We start from the raw sequence: 16,694 nt of genomic DNA on the forward strand, positions 1-16,694 counted from the left end.
CAGTCAGTTAAGCATTTGCCTTCAGCTCAGGTCATGATTTCAGGGTCCTGGGAACAAGCCCTGCATCATCATGCTCCATGCTCTGTGGGGAGTCTGTTTCTCCCTCTCTCTCCACTCCTATTCCCCTCCACTCATGCTCTCTCTCTCTCTCAAATAAATAAATCATCTAAAAAATATATAAATAAATATACAAAATAAAAATTAAAAAAGGAAAGTATAAGAAACTGTCACAGCCAAAATCTGTTTAAGGAAACATGACAACTAAAAGTAACATGGTATCTTGATGGGAACCCAGAACAGAAAAAGGACAGTAGGTAAAAACTGAGGAAATCTGAATAAACTAGGGACTGTAATAATATGTCAATATCAGTTCACTAATCGTAACAAATGGATCATACTATTTAAGATGTTAACAATAGGGAAACCTGGACTTGAAAAAATGGGAATTGCTCTATACTCTCTTTGCAACTATTTTCTTAACTCTAAAACTATTCTAAAATAGAGTGCTTATTTATTTTGAAAGAAGATCATTTTCATAGTATAATCTAAGAAGTGTAAATAATTTTACAACTCTATCATCCAGAGCAGAAAACACAATCCCTGCCTCAAAAATTCTAGTGAGAAAGGGAGAAGAGAAAAAGACAGTCATCATTTCACATGATATATCATACAACAGAGGACATGAAGGAGGCACACCTAACCCAGACCCATGGTAGAAAGGGCAAGGTCAGAAAGATTTCCTGAAGGAGCTGTCCTGAGATCACTGAGTATTAGATTAGCCAGAATATTCCTAAAAGAAAACACACTCACTGTTGACACAGACATGTATAAAGTCAACAACATCCAAATTCAATTTATAAAGCTTTTATTGATTTCCAGGCCATGGGATAACATCAGTGCCCTCAGATTTAGTTTACTGAACAGAATCACTGAGAATGCAGTGGAAATCACATTCTTCCACTTGACCACTACGTGACCTTAAACAAGTTACTTAAGCTTGGGCGCTCAGTTTCCATATCTTTAAACTATTAATAATGTTGTTTTGGGAATTGAGTTTAGTATGCATAACGGGCTTAGAACAGTGCCTAGCACCTCTTAGATGTTCTTTAAATATTAACTGCTATCAAGTATTTATAGGGTATATATTAATTTTTGAAACTTTTCAGACATTTAATTTTTGCGTATCCTTGGAAAATAAATTCCAGCTTAGGAATTAAAGCACAAAAAAGGTTAAGAGACTTGCAAAATGCCTGAAGATGAATGCTTTTCCCTAATTCTATCTTTTTTTTTTTTTTTTTTTGGAAGACAGAGCTTCCCTAAAAACCTCTGGCTTCTCTTTGCTCTAGTTAACTTACTCCGTTCCTGGGAAGGGGGAGTGATTTACCTGGTGGGTAAATTTGGGGAAAATAACTGGTGAGCTTGGCTCACCTCTGTCCTTCTTCCTCGGGAGTAAATATGCAGTGAGCAGGATTTCCCCAGTCTGTCCGTGATGGGGAGGGTAAGTTGGCTGGTTCTGGAGTTTAGTGGTAGCAAGTTCATTTGGTTGACAGATCTATAAGTGCAGTCTCCAACTGGACTTTTTCAATTTTTTGGCAAGTTTGTTTGCTTCATCATCCCTAAGCTTTCTGAAAGAAAACTAAGGTTTTTGTGAAACATCTTTCAGTGTGATCAAGCACACTAAACAATCGGTTCCATTTTTTTTTCTTTTTTTTTTTTCTTTTTCTTAAGTAATCTCTTCGCAACACATGGAGCTCAAATTCACAACCCTGAGATCAAGGGTTATACACTCTACCAACTGAGCCAGCCAGGTGCCCCCTCCCTCCTTTTTTTCTTTTTTTTTTTTTCTTGGAGACATTCCTCCTGAGACTTCCATCCTCCTACTCCAAACTCTTTTGCTTTAAAAACAATTAAAATAAAAAATAAAATACCATGCAAACTGTAGCAGACACTATTTACTCACTCTCTTTCCCTAATAACAAAATCTGGGTTTGGACTAATTTCACTGCTGCCTAGATGCACGTGACCAAGTTTTGGTGAATGAAATAGAAGCAGAAATGTTGTCTGGTATCTTCAGAAATACTTAAAGGAAGGGAGTGTATCCTTTTTTTCCTCTTCCTCCATCACGTTGTCTGAACTTGGATATGATATCTGGAGCTCTGGCAGCCTTCTTGTACTATGATAAGGTCCACACATGTAATAAAAGGGAAGAAGCTGTGAGCTGGAGAGAGCCTGGGTTCCTGATGACTTTACAGAGCTGCCACACCAGCTTTTAATTGCTCATCTCTAAACTTTTATGGGAGAAACAAATTTATCTCCTTTTTAAGCCACTGTTGCTTTGTATTTTTTTTTTCTGTCATATGCAGCTGAAGTAGTCCTTACAAATATGGAAAATCAGCTCAAGCCTTCCTCTCATCCTTTCTCCCCAACTAGACTCCCAACTCTAAACCTTACTACAGGGAAACTGTGGAGTCAGGATTTCTTTCTTTCTTTTTTTTTTTTTTAAGATTTTATTTATTTATTTGACAGACAGAGATCACAGGTAGGCAGAGAGGCAGGCAGAGAGAGAGGAGGAAGCAGGCTCCCTGCAGAGCAGAGAGCCTGATGTGGGGCTCAATCCCAGGACCCTGAGATCAAGACCTGAGCCAAAGGCAGAGGCTTTAACCCACTGAGCCACCCAGGTGCCCCTGGAGTCAGGATTTCGACAGGAAATTAAATTTATTCGCAAGAATAAAAGTAAAATGATTTAGCTTTAAATTGGGGGCCAAAGAACATTTTAAAAGATCTATCATTAGAAAAATAAAAGTCACCATTAAAAAACCATCTCCAGTTTCCTCCTATCATGGTTTCCAAGCATTCCATATACTGTTATTGGTTAATTTGTTACATCAATGCTTAGGACTTTTTAAAAAAGACTTATTTATTTATTTATTTAGGAGACAGAGAGAGGGGCGCCTGGGTAGTGCAGTCGGTTAAGCGGCTGCCTTCACGGTCCTGGGATGAGCCCCTCATTGGGCTCCCTGCTCAGGGGAGAGCCCACTTCTCCCTCTCCCTCTGCCTGCCGCTCTGCCTACTTGTGCTCTTTCTCTCTCTCTCTGTCAAATAAATAAAAACCTTTTTAAAAAAGAGAGAGGGAGAAAAAGACAGAAAGAGAACAAGGGAAGGGGCAGAGGGAAAGGGGGAAGCAGAACCCGTGCTGAGAAGAGAACCCCATGCAAGGCTCCATCCCAAGACCCTGGGATCATGACCCAAGCCAAAGGCAGGCACTTAACCAACTCAGCCACCCAGGTGCCCTAATGCTTAGGACTTTTTAAATGCCTTTTTCTATGCAAGTTCTAAGATCCCAAGTTTTAATCTCTATTTTTTGTTTTTGTTTTTGTTTTTAAATAAAATACAACTATCAGGGATCAGTTGTGGTCCAGTCAGTTAAGTGTCTGCCTTTGGCTCAGGTCACAATCCTAGGGTCCTTGGATTGAGGCCCGCATCAGGCTCCTTGCTCAGTGGAGAGCCAGTTTCTCCCTCTGCCTGCCGCTTCCCTGGCTTGTGCTCTCTTTCTCTCCGACAAATAAATAAATAAAATCTTAAAAAAAAAACAAAAATAAAAATAAGTAAAATACAACTCTACCTCTGTATATGAACATCTCAATAAATTTTCTAACAAATACTAATTATACAGCAACTAAACCTTACTTCATTCTTAATATCCTTCCTCTGTTTTCTATAATTTAGTCTAAAACCTTGGGCTCTGACTTCAGTCTATGAATTCATTTTTATCCTCCCTCTTCACTGAATAGGACACCTTTTTATTACGTCCTTTGATTCCCATGCTCTGGGAGCCTCTTCTTCATCTGCTTTGTCTAACTGCCATCTCTAACCCAGCAAAGACATCTAGCCATCAGCCCTTCTCTTTTTAGATTACCTATTTTTTTTATTAAAAGCCTGATTTTTGATAAATGCTTTCATTATTTCATCTAATTCTCATAATGACCCTTCAAGTGAAATGTTATTCTCTCCATTTTACAGATGAATCAACTGTAATTCAGAGAGATTAAAACTAAGCCCTGGTTTGTTTCCAGAGTCCTTTTTTTTTTTTTTTTAAGATTATTTATTTATTTATTTGTCAGAGAGAGTGAGCACAGGCAGACAGAGAGGCAGGCAGAGGCACAGGGAGAAGCAGGCTCCCCGCTGAGCAAGGAGCCCGATGTGGGACTCAATTCCAGGACCCTGGGATCACGACCCTAGCCAAAGGCAGCCGCTTAACCAACTGAGCCACCCAGGCATCCCCAGAGTCCTTTTTCTTTATATTGTACTATCCCCTTTTCAAAAAATCTCTATCAGGCTTCCATATCTCTATATCATTATATTAAGTCCTTCTATTTGTCTGACATCAACTATATTCCTTTCTTATCTTCCTCTCTTCTCTTCACTGGCTAAATCTGGATATTTCAAAAAGGTGCAGAATAAATTATTCAATTTAGAAGAGATTTTGGAAACACAATTCCAAATTCTGCAAAATAAAATTATTAATAATGTCACTATATTATTGCTATAAAATAAAATACACCAGAAAATGCTATGGATATAAAAACCAAATGAGGCAGACTTGTCCACTTCAGACACAAATTATTACAGGATTGGGACCATACCATACATAATACCCAAATAACTCCTTTCTTTTCTAAAAACAGACACATACACAGACCTTAAGAAACACTGTAATGTTTTCGGACCCTCCTGACCACAGCCCTTCTCCCACTCCCCAAATATGTTAATATCAGTGTTTTAGAAAACACTAGAGTCACTGCCAAATAGCTGAGATTATTCACCAGCTATTCCTCAAGGAGATTCTTCTCCTGACAACTCCAGCATGACATTATTGTGTATATATAGATCGCTGCTATGCACAGGATAGGCTCACAACAAATATTTCCAGAATGAAAGCAGCACATGGCACCACTGAAGCCCTAGAATGTAAATTCACTGGCATTCCAAGGTCACAAATAGCACATTAGCATGACTCTTCTTTTTAAAAAAAGGGCTTTTTAAAAATGTGGCTTGTAAATGTAATCTTGGAGACACAGCACTTTGAATCATAAGGTTTTCATTACTTAACATTCCTCACTTGCTTTCACAATATGAAAACTCCAAAATCAAGATCATTTGGATTGACAGAACTTTTAAAATCCAAACATTTGTGTCAGAATAATTCCCTGCTAAAGGAATTCATTTTGTCAGTCTGTTTTACTCCTTATTTCTCGCTGAAATAATGGGCACTAATGTGACAGTTTTGCTGGGGGACAGCAAGAAAGGCTAATTTTGGAGCCCTGGCGAAGAGTGATGAACAGGAGGACAGTGCAATGAAAGGGTCATGGGACAGACTGAAAGGAGAAGGAGGTATGGGTGGGAAAGCCTGACACAAACATGAACATGAACTGTGTTTCCCATCAGTTAGGATCCCAATCTACTATCTGTACTTCCATAGTACTTAGTATGTCTCAGGCACAGTTCTAAGTCCTCATTTAATTAATAGTAGCTTTTATTTTTATCCCTATATTATAGTTGTAAAGACCAAAGCACAAAAAGGTTGAGTATCTTCCAAAGCTTCACAGCTAGTTAGTGGCAGAGCTGGGCTGAAAACCCAGGAACGTTTCATAATCATGAATTATTATGCTTTTATACAGCATACATCCTAGAGCAGTGGCTCTCAAACATGTTTTTGACCATGACTCCCAGGAGGAATACATGACCCAGTACAACAAAACATAATAGAAACAGAAGTTTTTTGAAATAATAGACTTACCAGGTGCATTGCATTCAGATCTTTCCAATTTTATTTTTAAAAAATCATTGGTTGCAACAGATAAATTACTTTTACAACCTTCAGTGGGTTATTATTTACAATTTGAAAAACACTACTGCAGAGACCAAGGCTACGAGTGATCATTCAATATCTTCACTTGGATGTTTGACGGTTAGGTCAAACAAATGAATAGTTACCTTCACTTGGTTACTCACAGTCTTCAACCAAACTCCTGAATTTCATCCTCCAGTTCTGCTCCTTCCCTTTTACTCCTCTCTCAGTGCAGCTTCTTCTGCACTGTCCATATGGTAGCCACTAGCTACAAACATATGGAGTGTTTGAGATGTAACTATTGTAATTGAGAAATGCTAGAACTGCAAAATACACACCAAATTTTGAAGACTTGGTAGGAAAAAATATATTATTAAATTTAAATATATGTATATATATAAATTTATTATTAAATTGAATATAAATATATTAAAATATTTTTTCTTTTCTTTTTTAAATTATGTTAATCACTGTATTAACATATATTATTAAAATTATTTTCACTTGTTTCTTTTTACTTTTGGGGGGCTACTTGAAAGATTTTTTTTTAACCTATATGGTACATTTTCTTTCTTTTCTTTCTTTTCTTTTTTCATTATATTTCTATTGGACAATAATCTTCTGCTTACTCAGGCTAAAAACCATAAAATCACCCATGACTCTTTTCTCTCCATCAGTAAAAATTGCACTTTCAAAATAGATCTGTAATTTAATGACTTCATCACCTTCACTGCTGTACTTTCTTTTTACACAAACACACTGCTCTCTTGGTTAACTGAAATAACTGGTCTTGCTTCCTTCCTCACCACACCCTTCAGTTTATTTAGCTATTCTCTATAAAGTTGCAGAGTAATCCTTTTAAAAGTTCTATCAGGAGGCGTCTGGGTGGCTCAGTGAGTTAAGCCGCTGCCTTTGGCTCAGGTCATGATCTCAGGGTCCTGGGATCGAGTCCCGCATCGGGCTCTCTGCTCAGCAGGGAGCCTGCTTCCTCCTCTCTCTCTGCCTGCCTCTCTGCCTACTTGTGATCTCTCTCTCTGTCAAATAAATAAATAAAATCTTTAAAAAAAAAAGTTATATCGGATTATGTTACTCCTCTGTTCAAAATCCTCCAATGTCTCTTTTGCCCAGATTAAAAACCCAAACCCTTGCCATCACCTACAAAGTCTTATAAGATCTGGCTGCCCATCTCCCCCACCCCCATTACCTGTCCTAATTTTTTACAACTCTCTCCAATCAGTTATGGTGGACTCCTTGAACCCAGCAAATATGCTCCTACCTCATGGCCTTTCCACTTCGGTACCTCTGTGTGTAACTCTCTACCCTGCATATCCTCCTTCCTCTTACTCTGTGGGGATCAAATTCAATTTACCAGCAAGTCCTTTACTGACTGTTGTATTTACAACTGCAAACCTCCCTCTCCTGACTCTTCCACACTTCTCACTTCTCTTTTTCTTACAACCTTTCATTATCTTATATAATTGACTTATTTATCAATCTCCCACAAATAAAATGTAGGAGTTCCATGAGGGCAGTGACTTTGTTTCACTTCCATGCCAGGCAAATCATAGGTGCTCAATAAATACTAGTCAAATGAATAAGTGAACTACAGGTTCCCAAACTCCGTTTTGGACCACTTGCAACTACCATTCTCAGAAATCTAATGAAACAAGCACTTCAGGATCTTTAGTTTTTAACCCATTATTTTTTTTAGACCTACAGTATTTCCACAATAAGGGAAGCAAGATTTTTCTCCACACTCGAAACCTTTGTCCGTTTTCTCATGATCCTTAGGTGTCCTCAAAACACTCTAGAAGACAGGTTTTTGCATTAAATCTCCATAGGCATCTGTACCACATCTTAAATTTCTGGCCTAAAATATGTGCAGCAACAGCCAATATAGATTTTTTTTAAGCAATTGTAGTTATATTTATTGAGCCCATACTGTATAACAATTGCTCTCCTGTCTTTTTTTTTTAATTATCACGTTCAATTAGCCAGCATATGTACATCAGTAGTTTTTGATGTAGTGTTCAAGGATTCATCAGTTGTGTGTAACACCCAGCGTTCATCTCTACAGGTGCCCTCCTTATCCTTAATCCTATACAACCTTCAGGTCTATGCAATGTACATCAGATACAACCAGACGTTGTATAAGTGGTATTTACACCCTCAAGTGTTTGTAAACTGGCCAACTTCACCAACCTAGTAGTTGCGTGTCTGCATTCAAGATGAGTCCTGTGTTAGCACGAGAGTTGGTAGACACTTGAAGGATGCAATGTCAGAGACCATCGCCAGGCCCCTTATTTTAGACATGGGGAAATCAAGATTGCGAGAACTGGGGCCAAGCAAACTTGAGCCACATTTAAATAAATAAATAAATAAATAAATAGACATTTTAAAAATTTTAAAAATGAAACAAAAACACAAAACACATCGTGGTAGAAGCAGCACCAGAAGTCAGGTCGCTTGCCTCCCACCATTGAGCCGTTCCACAAAACGACCGTGTTGTGCAGCTCAAGCTAGCGGCAGCTTTCTACCGCACCATTCTGAGATTCATACAGGAGCTCCCGGGCGGGTAAAGGAAGTACAGGAGCCCGACCTCGCACCTCCCTAGCCGCAAGAAAAAAAAAAAAAAAAAAAAAGGCTCCCTGCCAGGGCCGCAGCCGGACCCCGGCCCCGCTGACCACAGTCTCGCGAGACTAGCAGTAGCGACGAGCGGGTGCGGAGCCTCCCGGAAGTGGGCGAGGGGATCTGACAGCTCCCACCCCGGCGTTTGCACTCGAGGCCGGGTGGGGTCGAGGGTCTCCGGAGGGACCAGCGCGAGGCGGAGTCACGGAGAAGCTCTCTGCCATTCACACAGCGGCCTCGGCCCAGGCCCCGCGGCCGCCGCCCCGCCCTTTGCCCTTCACGGCGCCCGGCCCTCCTAGTCTGGGGCTGCTTTCTGCGCCTGGGCAGCCTGCCTTTCCCTTTTTGCTTTCCTTCACGTCTCCTCCCCCGACTCCAACACCAGAGCGGCGGGTCCTGCAGCGTCCCAGAAGCTGCACGTATAACTTGCTCAGTGTAAGTGCTAGGAATGCCGCTGGCCTCTCTGGGAAATGCGTTCTTTCTATCTATAGCTCTGTCTGTACATCCTATGTCTGCAGCAGCTATTCCAGGGGCAACACCTGCTTCCCTCTGTTCTCATCTCCCCATTGGTGGCTTCCAACCCGAATTTGGGAATGGGGAACTCTCCCACCTGTTATCTTTGAGCAGACTAATCTCTTGCAAGCAGAAGTGCCATTTGTGGTTTTCAGAGCCTTTTGGCTTGGGACCGGGAATTTACCCCCCCGGCCCAAATCCAGGCTTTCCAAAACGTGTTGCTTTTCTCTGAGAATGATTTAGTTTTGTGTTTTGTTTTAATTGTAAGAATCTATAATGCAGTAGTTTTGCTTCGGTCCTATTGTGCTCGAAGGGTGGAAACAACTATTGATTTGCCTTCTGAGGTCTTATTTATAAAATTCATTCTTTCTCTTTGCTCTGCTACGGTTAAAACACATTGAGAACATGTAAGTGCGGCTGTCAGCCTTAAAGAATTTAAGATGGTAGTTCTTTTCTTTATCTTAATTCCTTTTTGTTTCATAGGGGTAACTCATTCGATTTCGGAGTTCTTTTAATTCTGAAAGATTTGAAGTCTTCTAGAAGCCAAAATGGGACACAGTAAACAGGTTAGAATTCTACTTCTGAACGAAATGGAAAAGCTGGAAAAGACCCTCTTCAGACTTGAACAAGGTCAGTAGCAAGTGATTTAGTTAGCTCTGGGCCTTTTAAATTTTTTTAATGTGTCTTTTAAATTTTTAATTAAATGTCATATTAAATTTTTTTAACTTTAAGATAGATATAATTGCCAAGGACCTTTCTAAATTTGATCAGTGCAAAGATGGTGCTGTATTCTAAAAATATCACTAATGAGAGTTAATTTTAGTTATAAAATTGAAAATGTTTTGTTTGTCATGTTAGAACAAGGATAAAGTAGCTCACTTTCTTTCCATGGTAATTTCCACTTTCGACTGAAGTTGCATGTAGGATCAAGACATTGACCATATTATTTCTACTAACAATTATTATAAAAACTTGGTAAATTACTTTATCTGTAATTTTATTTGGAGTATATGTATAGTTTTGCTTTTTATAGCCCTCATTCTTTTCCTTTACTGGAACTTTGACTTAGTAAAATGGATCACAGCAAAAGGCAAACTATTACTTAGGTTTCCCAAAAGCCTCTCAAATAACGGCGAAGAAAAAGCTGAATATATTTTTTGCCAAAAAAAAGTGAAAAAATTGATCAGGTTACGTTGAAATATATTTGAGCTCCTTTTTTTTTTTTTTAAGACTTTATACTTTTTCAAGATTGAAAAACATTCCACACTCATTTATGTTAATATAACTTGTGAAGTAGAAATTTAATGTATGAAATATAAAATGAAGCCCCTTTTAATAGCATAACAGACATTGATAGTAAACATTGAAGGATTTTTCCCCCATTATATTGAGTTAAATATTTGAAGAAAAAAAATTCAACCATCAAATGCGTTATTTCCATGCCAAATAACCTTCTTCCAACTTTGGCATTTAAGATCACTGAGTACTTATTCCATTTTTGGCTTTCCTGACTCTGCACTTTCCTGGTTTTGATTTTTTTTCCCCACCATCTTGAGTACTCTTGTCAATTTTCTGGTGTCTCTTGTTGAGCACACTTCCTTCCACATTTTAATTAATTCTGTCTATCTGCAAGAAATCCTTTCTTTTTCTCTTCTAATGCCCTTAAAGAATTACACATTCTCATAGCCTCATTTGTTGCTTTTATGCTGACGGCTCTTTTTAGAAGAAGAGCCTTGAATTTTGCTTGCTTCTTGAAAGCCAGGAGTATAATGGCTAGAGTACAAAACTAGAATTTTCTTGGCTCTGCTGCTAACAGCTTTTTTGACTTTGGGAAAATCCATGAGTTATTAACATTTATTTGTGAAGTGAAGATGTTAATTTCTGCTCCTCTACCTTCCTGGATTTTGAACCTCAAAATTAATAATATATGGTTTTATTTTTTTTTTTCAAGATTGCCTTCTTCTAATTGAGAGAGAGAGAGAGTGAGAGAGAGAGCACAAGAGGGGAGAAGGTCAGAGGGGGAAGCAGACTCCCCGTGGAACTGGGAGCCCGATGCAGTACTAGATCCCAGGACTCCAGGATCATGACCGAGCTGAAGGCAGCCACCCAACCAACTGAGCCATCCAGGCACCCCTAATATATGGTTTTAAAGTCCTAAATTGGTAAAAGGCATTGATAGATCACTATACCTATCTATTTTGCCCTGGTTTTTTGGCTTCATCCAGGTATTACACTATAGAATAGACTCAAGATAGCTCGACTTGGAGATGCTTAAGTCTAACATCCAAAATCTTCTCCTCCCCATTCTCAAACCTTGTTTATTTCCCATCCTGTTCATTTTAGTGATATCTCCATTTTCATAGTTTCAAGGCCTTTGAAACTTTGTACTCTTCTTTGACAATTTCTTCTCTTTAACTGCAGTCTTTTTAAGTACTATTAATTTCTTTCCAAATGTCTCTCTCTGCCTGGCTCTATCTTTCATATGCCTAAATATGGATTCTAGAATAATCTTCTTGGGGCTCTGCATGGTTCAGTTGGTTAAGTGGCTGCTTTCGTCTCAGGCCTTGATCCCACGGCCCCCAGATCGAGCCCTGCATCAGGGTCCTTGCTCAGTGGGGAACCTGCTTCTCCCTCTGCCTGCCACTCCCAATTCTTATACACATGCTCTCTCTCTCTGACCAATAAATAAAATCTTAAAAATGAAAAAAAGAATAATTTTCTTATGCCATCTCTTCCCTTTTCATGTATTGATGTTTGTATATAAAGTCAAATTTAAATACCTCTGGCTGGCTTCCAAGACATTCTGTAATGGAATCCATCTTCCCTAGCCAAGGTGATTATCTCACTGCTCCCCATTACTAGTGTTCTACATCTTTATAGTTCCCTTGTTAATTCCTTACCCCTGGCTTTTCTCATAGCTTTCCTGACACCCTCACCTGGTCAGATTCCTCTATATCTATTAAATCCCTTTCCTATCATTCTGTGTGTCCCCTGCCTCTCAACTTTCAGCTAAAATTCCACCTCCTCCATGAGGTCTTTCCTTAACTTTTTGTTATCTCTCCTTTCTTTGATTTCCAATCACACAGTAGTCACAGAACAATTAAGTCCTGAACAACGTAGCAGTTTCTAAAAGCTTATCGGTCTTATAGTGTCCAGCTAGAGTTTAAGATCTGTGAGGATCGGGAAAGTATTATAAACCTAGTACAATGTACAATAGTTAGTAAATCCTTGCTAACTGATTACCAAAACACAAGTCAAAGCTAGCAAAAAGTGTAAATTCAGCCAATTTATTTGAAGAGGGAACTATGAAGGGTTTATAAAATAAGAATGATGTGGTTCAGTCTATAGCTATAGTTAAGACCAGTAAATTCAACCAAATGATGTAAATGGGAACATATCAGTTTTTTGGGTACAGTAATAAGGTGATCATGTTGTTATAAAAGATAATTATAATGTGAAAGATGAAGGGATGTTGGAAACAAGAAATCATCAAGAAGGCTATTTTGAAAAGATGTCTGGTTAAAGATAAGAAAAACGGGAATAGAGTATGAGACATTTTTAAATTCATAGGACTTGGTGACCAATTAGGTGTGAAGAAATTGCCAGTTTGGGGCTCTTTCATATTTAATTGGTCACTGAGTCTTTCATTTTTCTTTTCTTTTCACTTTTCCCTAAGAAAGGATTCCTCCTCATTTTCAAGGCTAATATCTCTATAGATTCTTCTAATTCAACAAGTACAAGACGAAATAATGATTTTTTTCTAGCCAAATCATAGCCTTCCCCTATATTTCCTATTTCATTCAGTGGCAGAATAATGAACAAAATCAGTTTTCCCCAAACCTGGAGTTCTTCCATTTTTATATTGGCTGGTCAAATTTCAACTTACAATTTTTTTAAAGAAAATATTTATAAAGGTTTCTTGATTAGGAGTTTGAGTTTATATAAATTTAGTGGAGGGAACAAGATGGAAAAATTTAGTTTATATTAATAGTTTAATCACTCACTTTACTAGTTGCCTACAGGAGGGAATGGCTAATCTGAGTAAAGTATTCCTAGTGTTCTATGAGGCATAAGATAGCCACACCATGTACTGCTATGACCTAAGCTAATTTTAGTAAACTGAGTAATTATGGAATCTGACGTACTCTAGGTATTCTAATGTTTCATGTACTGTATATAAAAATTTTAGTTTCAGGGAGATGTACTAGAGGTCTACAGAATGGCTATGTGCCCTTGAGGGTAAAGCACTGATCTATCTGCTGGAATATATGGGAAAAGTAAATGATTTTTCCTTTTTTTTTTTTTTTTTAGATTATTTATTTATTTATTTAGCAGACAGAGATCACAAGTAGGCAGAGAGGAAGGGAAGCAGGCTCCCTGCTGAGCAGAGAGCCTGATGTGGGGCTCGATCCCAGGATCCTGGGATCATGACCTGATCCGAAGGCAGAGGCTTTAACCCACTGAGCCACCCAGGTGCCGCAATTTTTCCTTTCTTTTCCCTTTTTTGTTTCATCTGTTTCTGTTTTTTACAAAGTTATTAAATCTGGTGGCACCTGCCTGGTTCAGGCAGAGAATGCAACTCGATCTCAGGGTCATGATTTCGAGCCCCATGTTGGGTATAGAGATCACTAAAAAATAAATAACTTTTTTAAAAAGACTTTTAAAAAAGCAGTTACATTTTGGTAATCCATAAATTGACATCGGTGCTTTTTGTTTGTGTGTCAGATAAGTTATAAACAAAAAGGACATTTTCTGAGAAAAGAGTAGAGACTGTAGGTCTGGAAGGGTTTTACTGTCACACCACTTTTGGTTTGCTTGCAGTATGTTGCCACGGGTTACATTCTTAGTATTATATTATTATATAGATTAATATTATAGATAATATTATTTGTATCTGTACTTAACCTGGTTTAACCTGTATCTGTACTTTAACCTGCTTTAAGTACAGATACAAATAATATTATCTTAAATAGTAGAGTCTGTATAATACTTTGTAAAAAAAAGGCAGGATAACCATAAATGCCTCTTTTACCTCAAGAGGTTGTCAAACTTGAAGATGAGCTAGAAAGTGTTTGATATTTATTGTTTGAGATTTGTCTTTTTCAGGGATGACATGTAGCTTTCAATAGTGCAATACTTAGAAAATATTTTCTAAAAAAGAACTTCTGAAAAAATAAACATAATTTGTGACGTAAACATGAGTGAGAAAGTTAACTGCTTTTTGATGAAAATTAACACTATAGAACAGAGTCGAGCACATTTTTTCCTGTAAAGCTTCAGATAGCAAATATGTCAGCTTTGCAGGCCATATACTTTCTGTTGCAACTACTCAACTCTGCCATTGTATCATGAAAGCAACCATAAACAACACATAAGTGAATGGGTGTGGCTGTGTTCCAATAAAACTTTATTTAAAGAAATAGGCTGCATATAGTTTGCAGACATTTCAACAAAAATCTTTACATAGGGACGCCTGGGTGGCTCAGTTGGTTGGACGACTGCCTTCGGCTCAGGTCATGATCCCGGAGTCCCGGGATCAAGTCCCGCATCGGACTCCCAGCTCTATGGGGAGTCTGCTTCTCTCTCTGACCTTCTCCTCGTTCATGCTCTCTCTCGCTGTCTCTCTCTCAAGTAAATAAATAAAATCTTAAAAAAAAAAAAAAAATCTTTACATAATTGGTGAATGAGATTAAAAAGTTAATGTCATGGATTAGTAAACATAGCCACCAAGAGCTTCTTCCATTTGAATTTGAGTATTTTTTTGTGGTGTTTTTTCAAGTCTGAGGACACTAAGCCAAATATCAATAAACAGATGTTAAAATCTTTAAATTACTTTATCATAAAATATTAAACCAAGACAAAGTTAATGAAATTTATTTAATCACATTGCTGTCACTGACAGAGATTATCAATATTTGAGAGCTAAAAAAATTTTTTCTGTCCATTAATAAATAGAATTAGTTATTTAAAATATTGCTTATTTTATTTATATCTCATCCCAATTTTATTTTGTAATTTATATAATCTATTCAATCATCCTACATGTGTATTCTATAAATAAATATTCATATTTAGAGAATGCTATCAGTTTTTTTCTGAGGGTATACCGCTGATCCAAATACTGTTTTGAGATTTTGGATGAGTTTTAACCTTTGTACTACAAGTTCTCTGAATCCTTGTGTAATGATAAAAACAATATTTGTATAAGCTGAACAGGGGACAGGTTGTTTAAATATTCTCAGACAACTAATCTCTGATGTTTGTACCTGTTCAAAATGATACCACTCTGTAATAAATGTAATCGTTATTGTAAAGATGTAGATATTTATGATTCTCACAGTCACTGAGCATTAAAATTTTGTGTTTTAATTCCTTCAGCAATTATTTCTCACACTATCTCTTCATAATTGTGCCTCTAACTTTAAAATGATGTTTCCCCAATTATAAAATTATACAGCATATAAAAAGCCTTTTCTCTATGGTCATTGTTTCAAGACAAAATTGGGTTTATACTATACAAGCAAGTTGAAACCTGCTTAAAGTATAATGGTGTATGAGTTCCACCTCCTGGTTGACACATTTCAGCCATGCTTTTATCCAGAAAGGATTTCAAAAGATCTATGTAGATGCGTAAAATGAACAAAACAATAAAAATAGCCATGTTATTAAATATCTTTAGATGACATGACTTATAATGTTATAATGGCTTATAATATTCTAGCTTGGATAAGACCATAATTCGTGCCATAATTTATTTAATCATTCCGAATCATTAGATATTTAGTTTGTTGTCAGTTTACTTAACTGTAGTAGATAAAGCTGTTATGAATATATCCTGTGTTTACACCATTGATTAATTCCTCACAAAATATACATGTATATGAAATTATTGAGTCAAACATAAGCCTTATTAACACTTAGTATATTTATGCCAAATTACATATAGAAAAATTTGTGTATATAGCTACTTGGAAAAGAAATTTAAGTTTCCCTGTACAATGTAAGAAGTAAAAGTGAGTCCCTAGATTTTTGCAGTTACTTAATAATGCCATTTGGATAATTTGTTTCTTACTTGCTAAAGCCATTTGCTATAAAAAAAAAATTATATTCATAATTTAGTGCAATCCAAGAGAATGGTTAGCAATACTTATCACTAAATTATAACTTTTTTCAAGGAATGCCTAGAACTTCCATTCCTCACATTGTCTGCATTATGCAAAACACAGTATTTGTATTTCTTTAGGCAAAATAGAGATATTTAATTGGATTACAGTAAATTGAAAGAGTCCAGCATTCTCATAATGTCTTTTATTGAAATCTTGTGTTCACAAAGAATAGCTTACCTGGTATTTAATGTTGTGATGTAGAATTTACCATCTGTCAAACATCACTGGGAGGGGTTTACTTCTACCAAAGAGCAATTTTAAACATGACTGAAATCTCTACATGATCTGCATTTCAGGATTTGCTTTGAATCAAACTGATGCTGACACGGACACTGCTGTCTCTGATTCATATCCACCACATAGGGTTCATTGTAGCTTCAGCCTTGCTTATTTGTAACATCTTTTCTTTTCTTTTTTTTTATTTTTTTAAAGATTTTATTTATTTGACAGACAGAGATCACAAGTAGGCAGAGAGGCAGGCAGAGAGAGAGAGAGAGAGAGGAAGGGAAGCTGGCTTCCCACTGAGCAGAGAGCCCGATGTG

General features: G+C 37.3%; 1 protein-coding gene across 3 annotated transcripts in view; it reads left to right on the forward strand.

The window, feature by feature from the left end:
• The first annotated feature begins 8,547 nt into the window (after nucleotides 1–8,547).
• The window catches only part of AGL (amylo-alpha-1, 6-glucosidase, 4-alpha-glucanotransferase), a 79,096-nt gene continuing 70,949 nt past the window's right edge, over nucleotides 8,548–16,694 (forward strand). For 2 of the 3 annotated variants that reach the window (XM_004775191.3, XM_013047177.2), the window contains exons 1-2: nucleotides 8,548–8,908; nucleotides 9,470–9,616. In XM_004775191.3, coding sequence (XP_004775248.1) covers nucleotides 9,535–9,616 — 82 coding nt within the window. In that variant the 5' untranslated portion in view covers nucleotides 8,548–8,908; nucleotides 9,470–9,534. Of the gene's footprint in view, nucleotides 8,909–8,974; nucleotides 9,394–9,469; nucleotides 9,617–16,694 lie in introns of those variants that run through there. The other variant, XM_004775190.3, reaches the window with a different exon arrangement.

Source organism: Mustela putorius, unplaced genomic scaffold, assembly GCF_011764305.1.
Source record: "Mustela putorius furo isolate JIRA1106 unplaced genomic scaffold, ASM1176430v1.1 tig00003853_pilon_pilon_pilon, whole genome shotgun sequence".
NCBI classification, from domain to species: domain Eukaryota; kingdom Metazoa; phylum Chordata; class Mammalia; order Carnivora; family Mustelidae; genus Mustela; species Mustela putorius.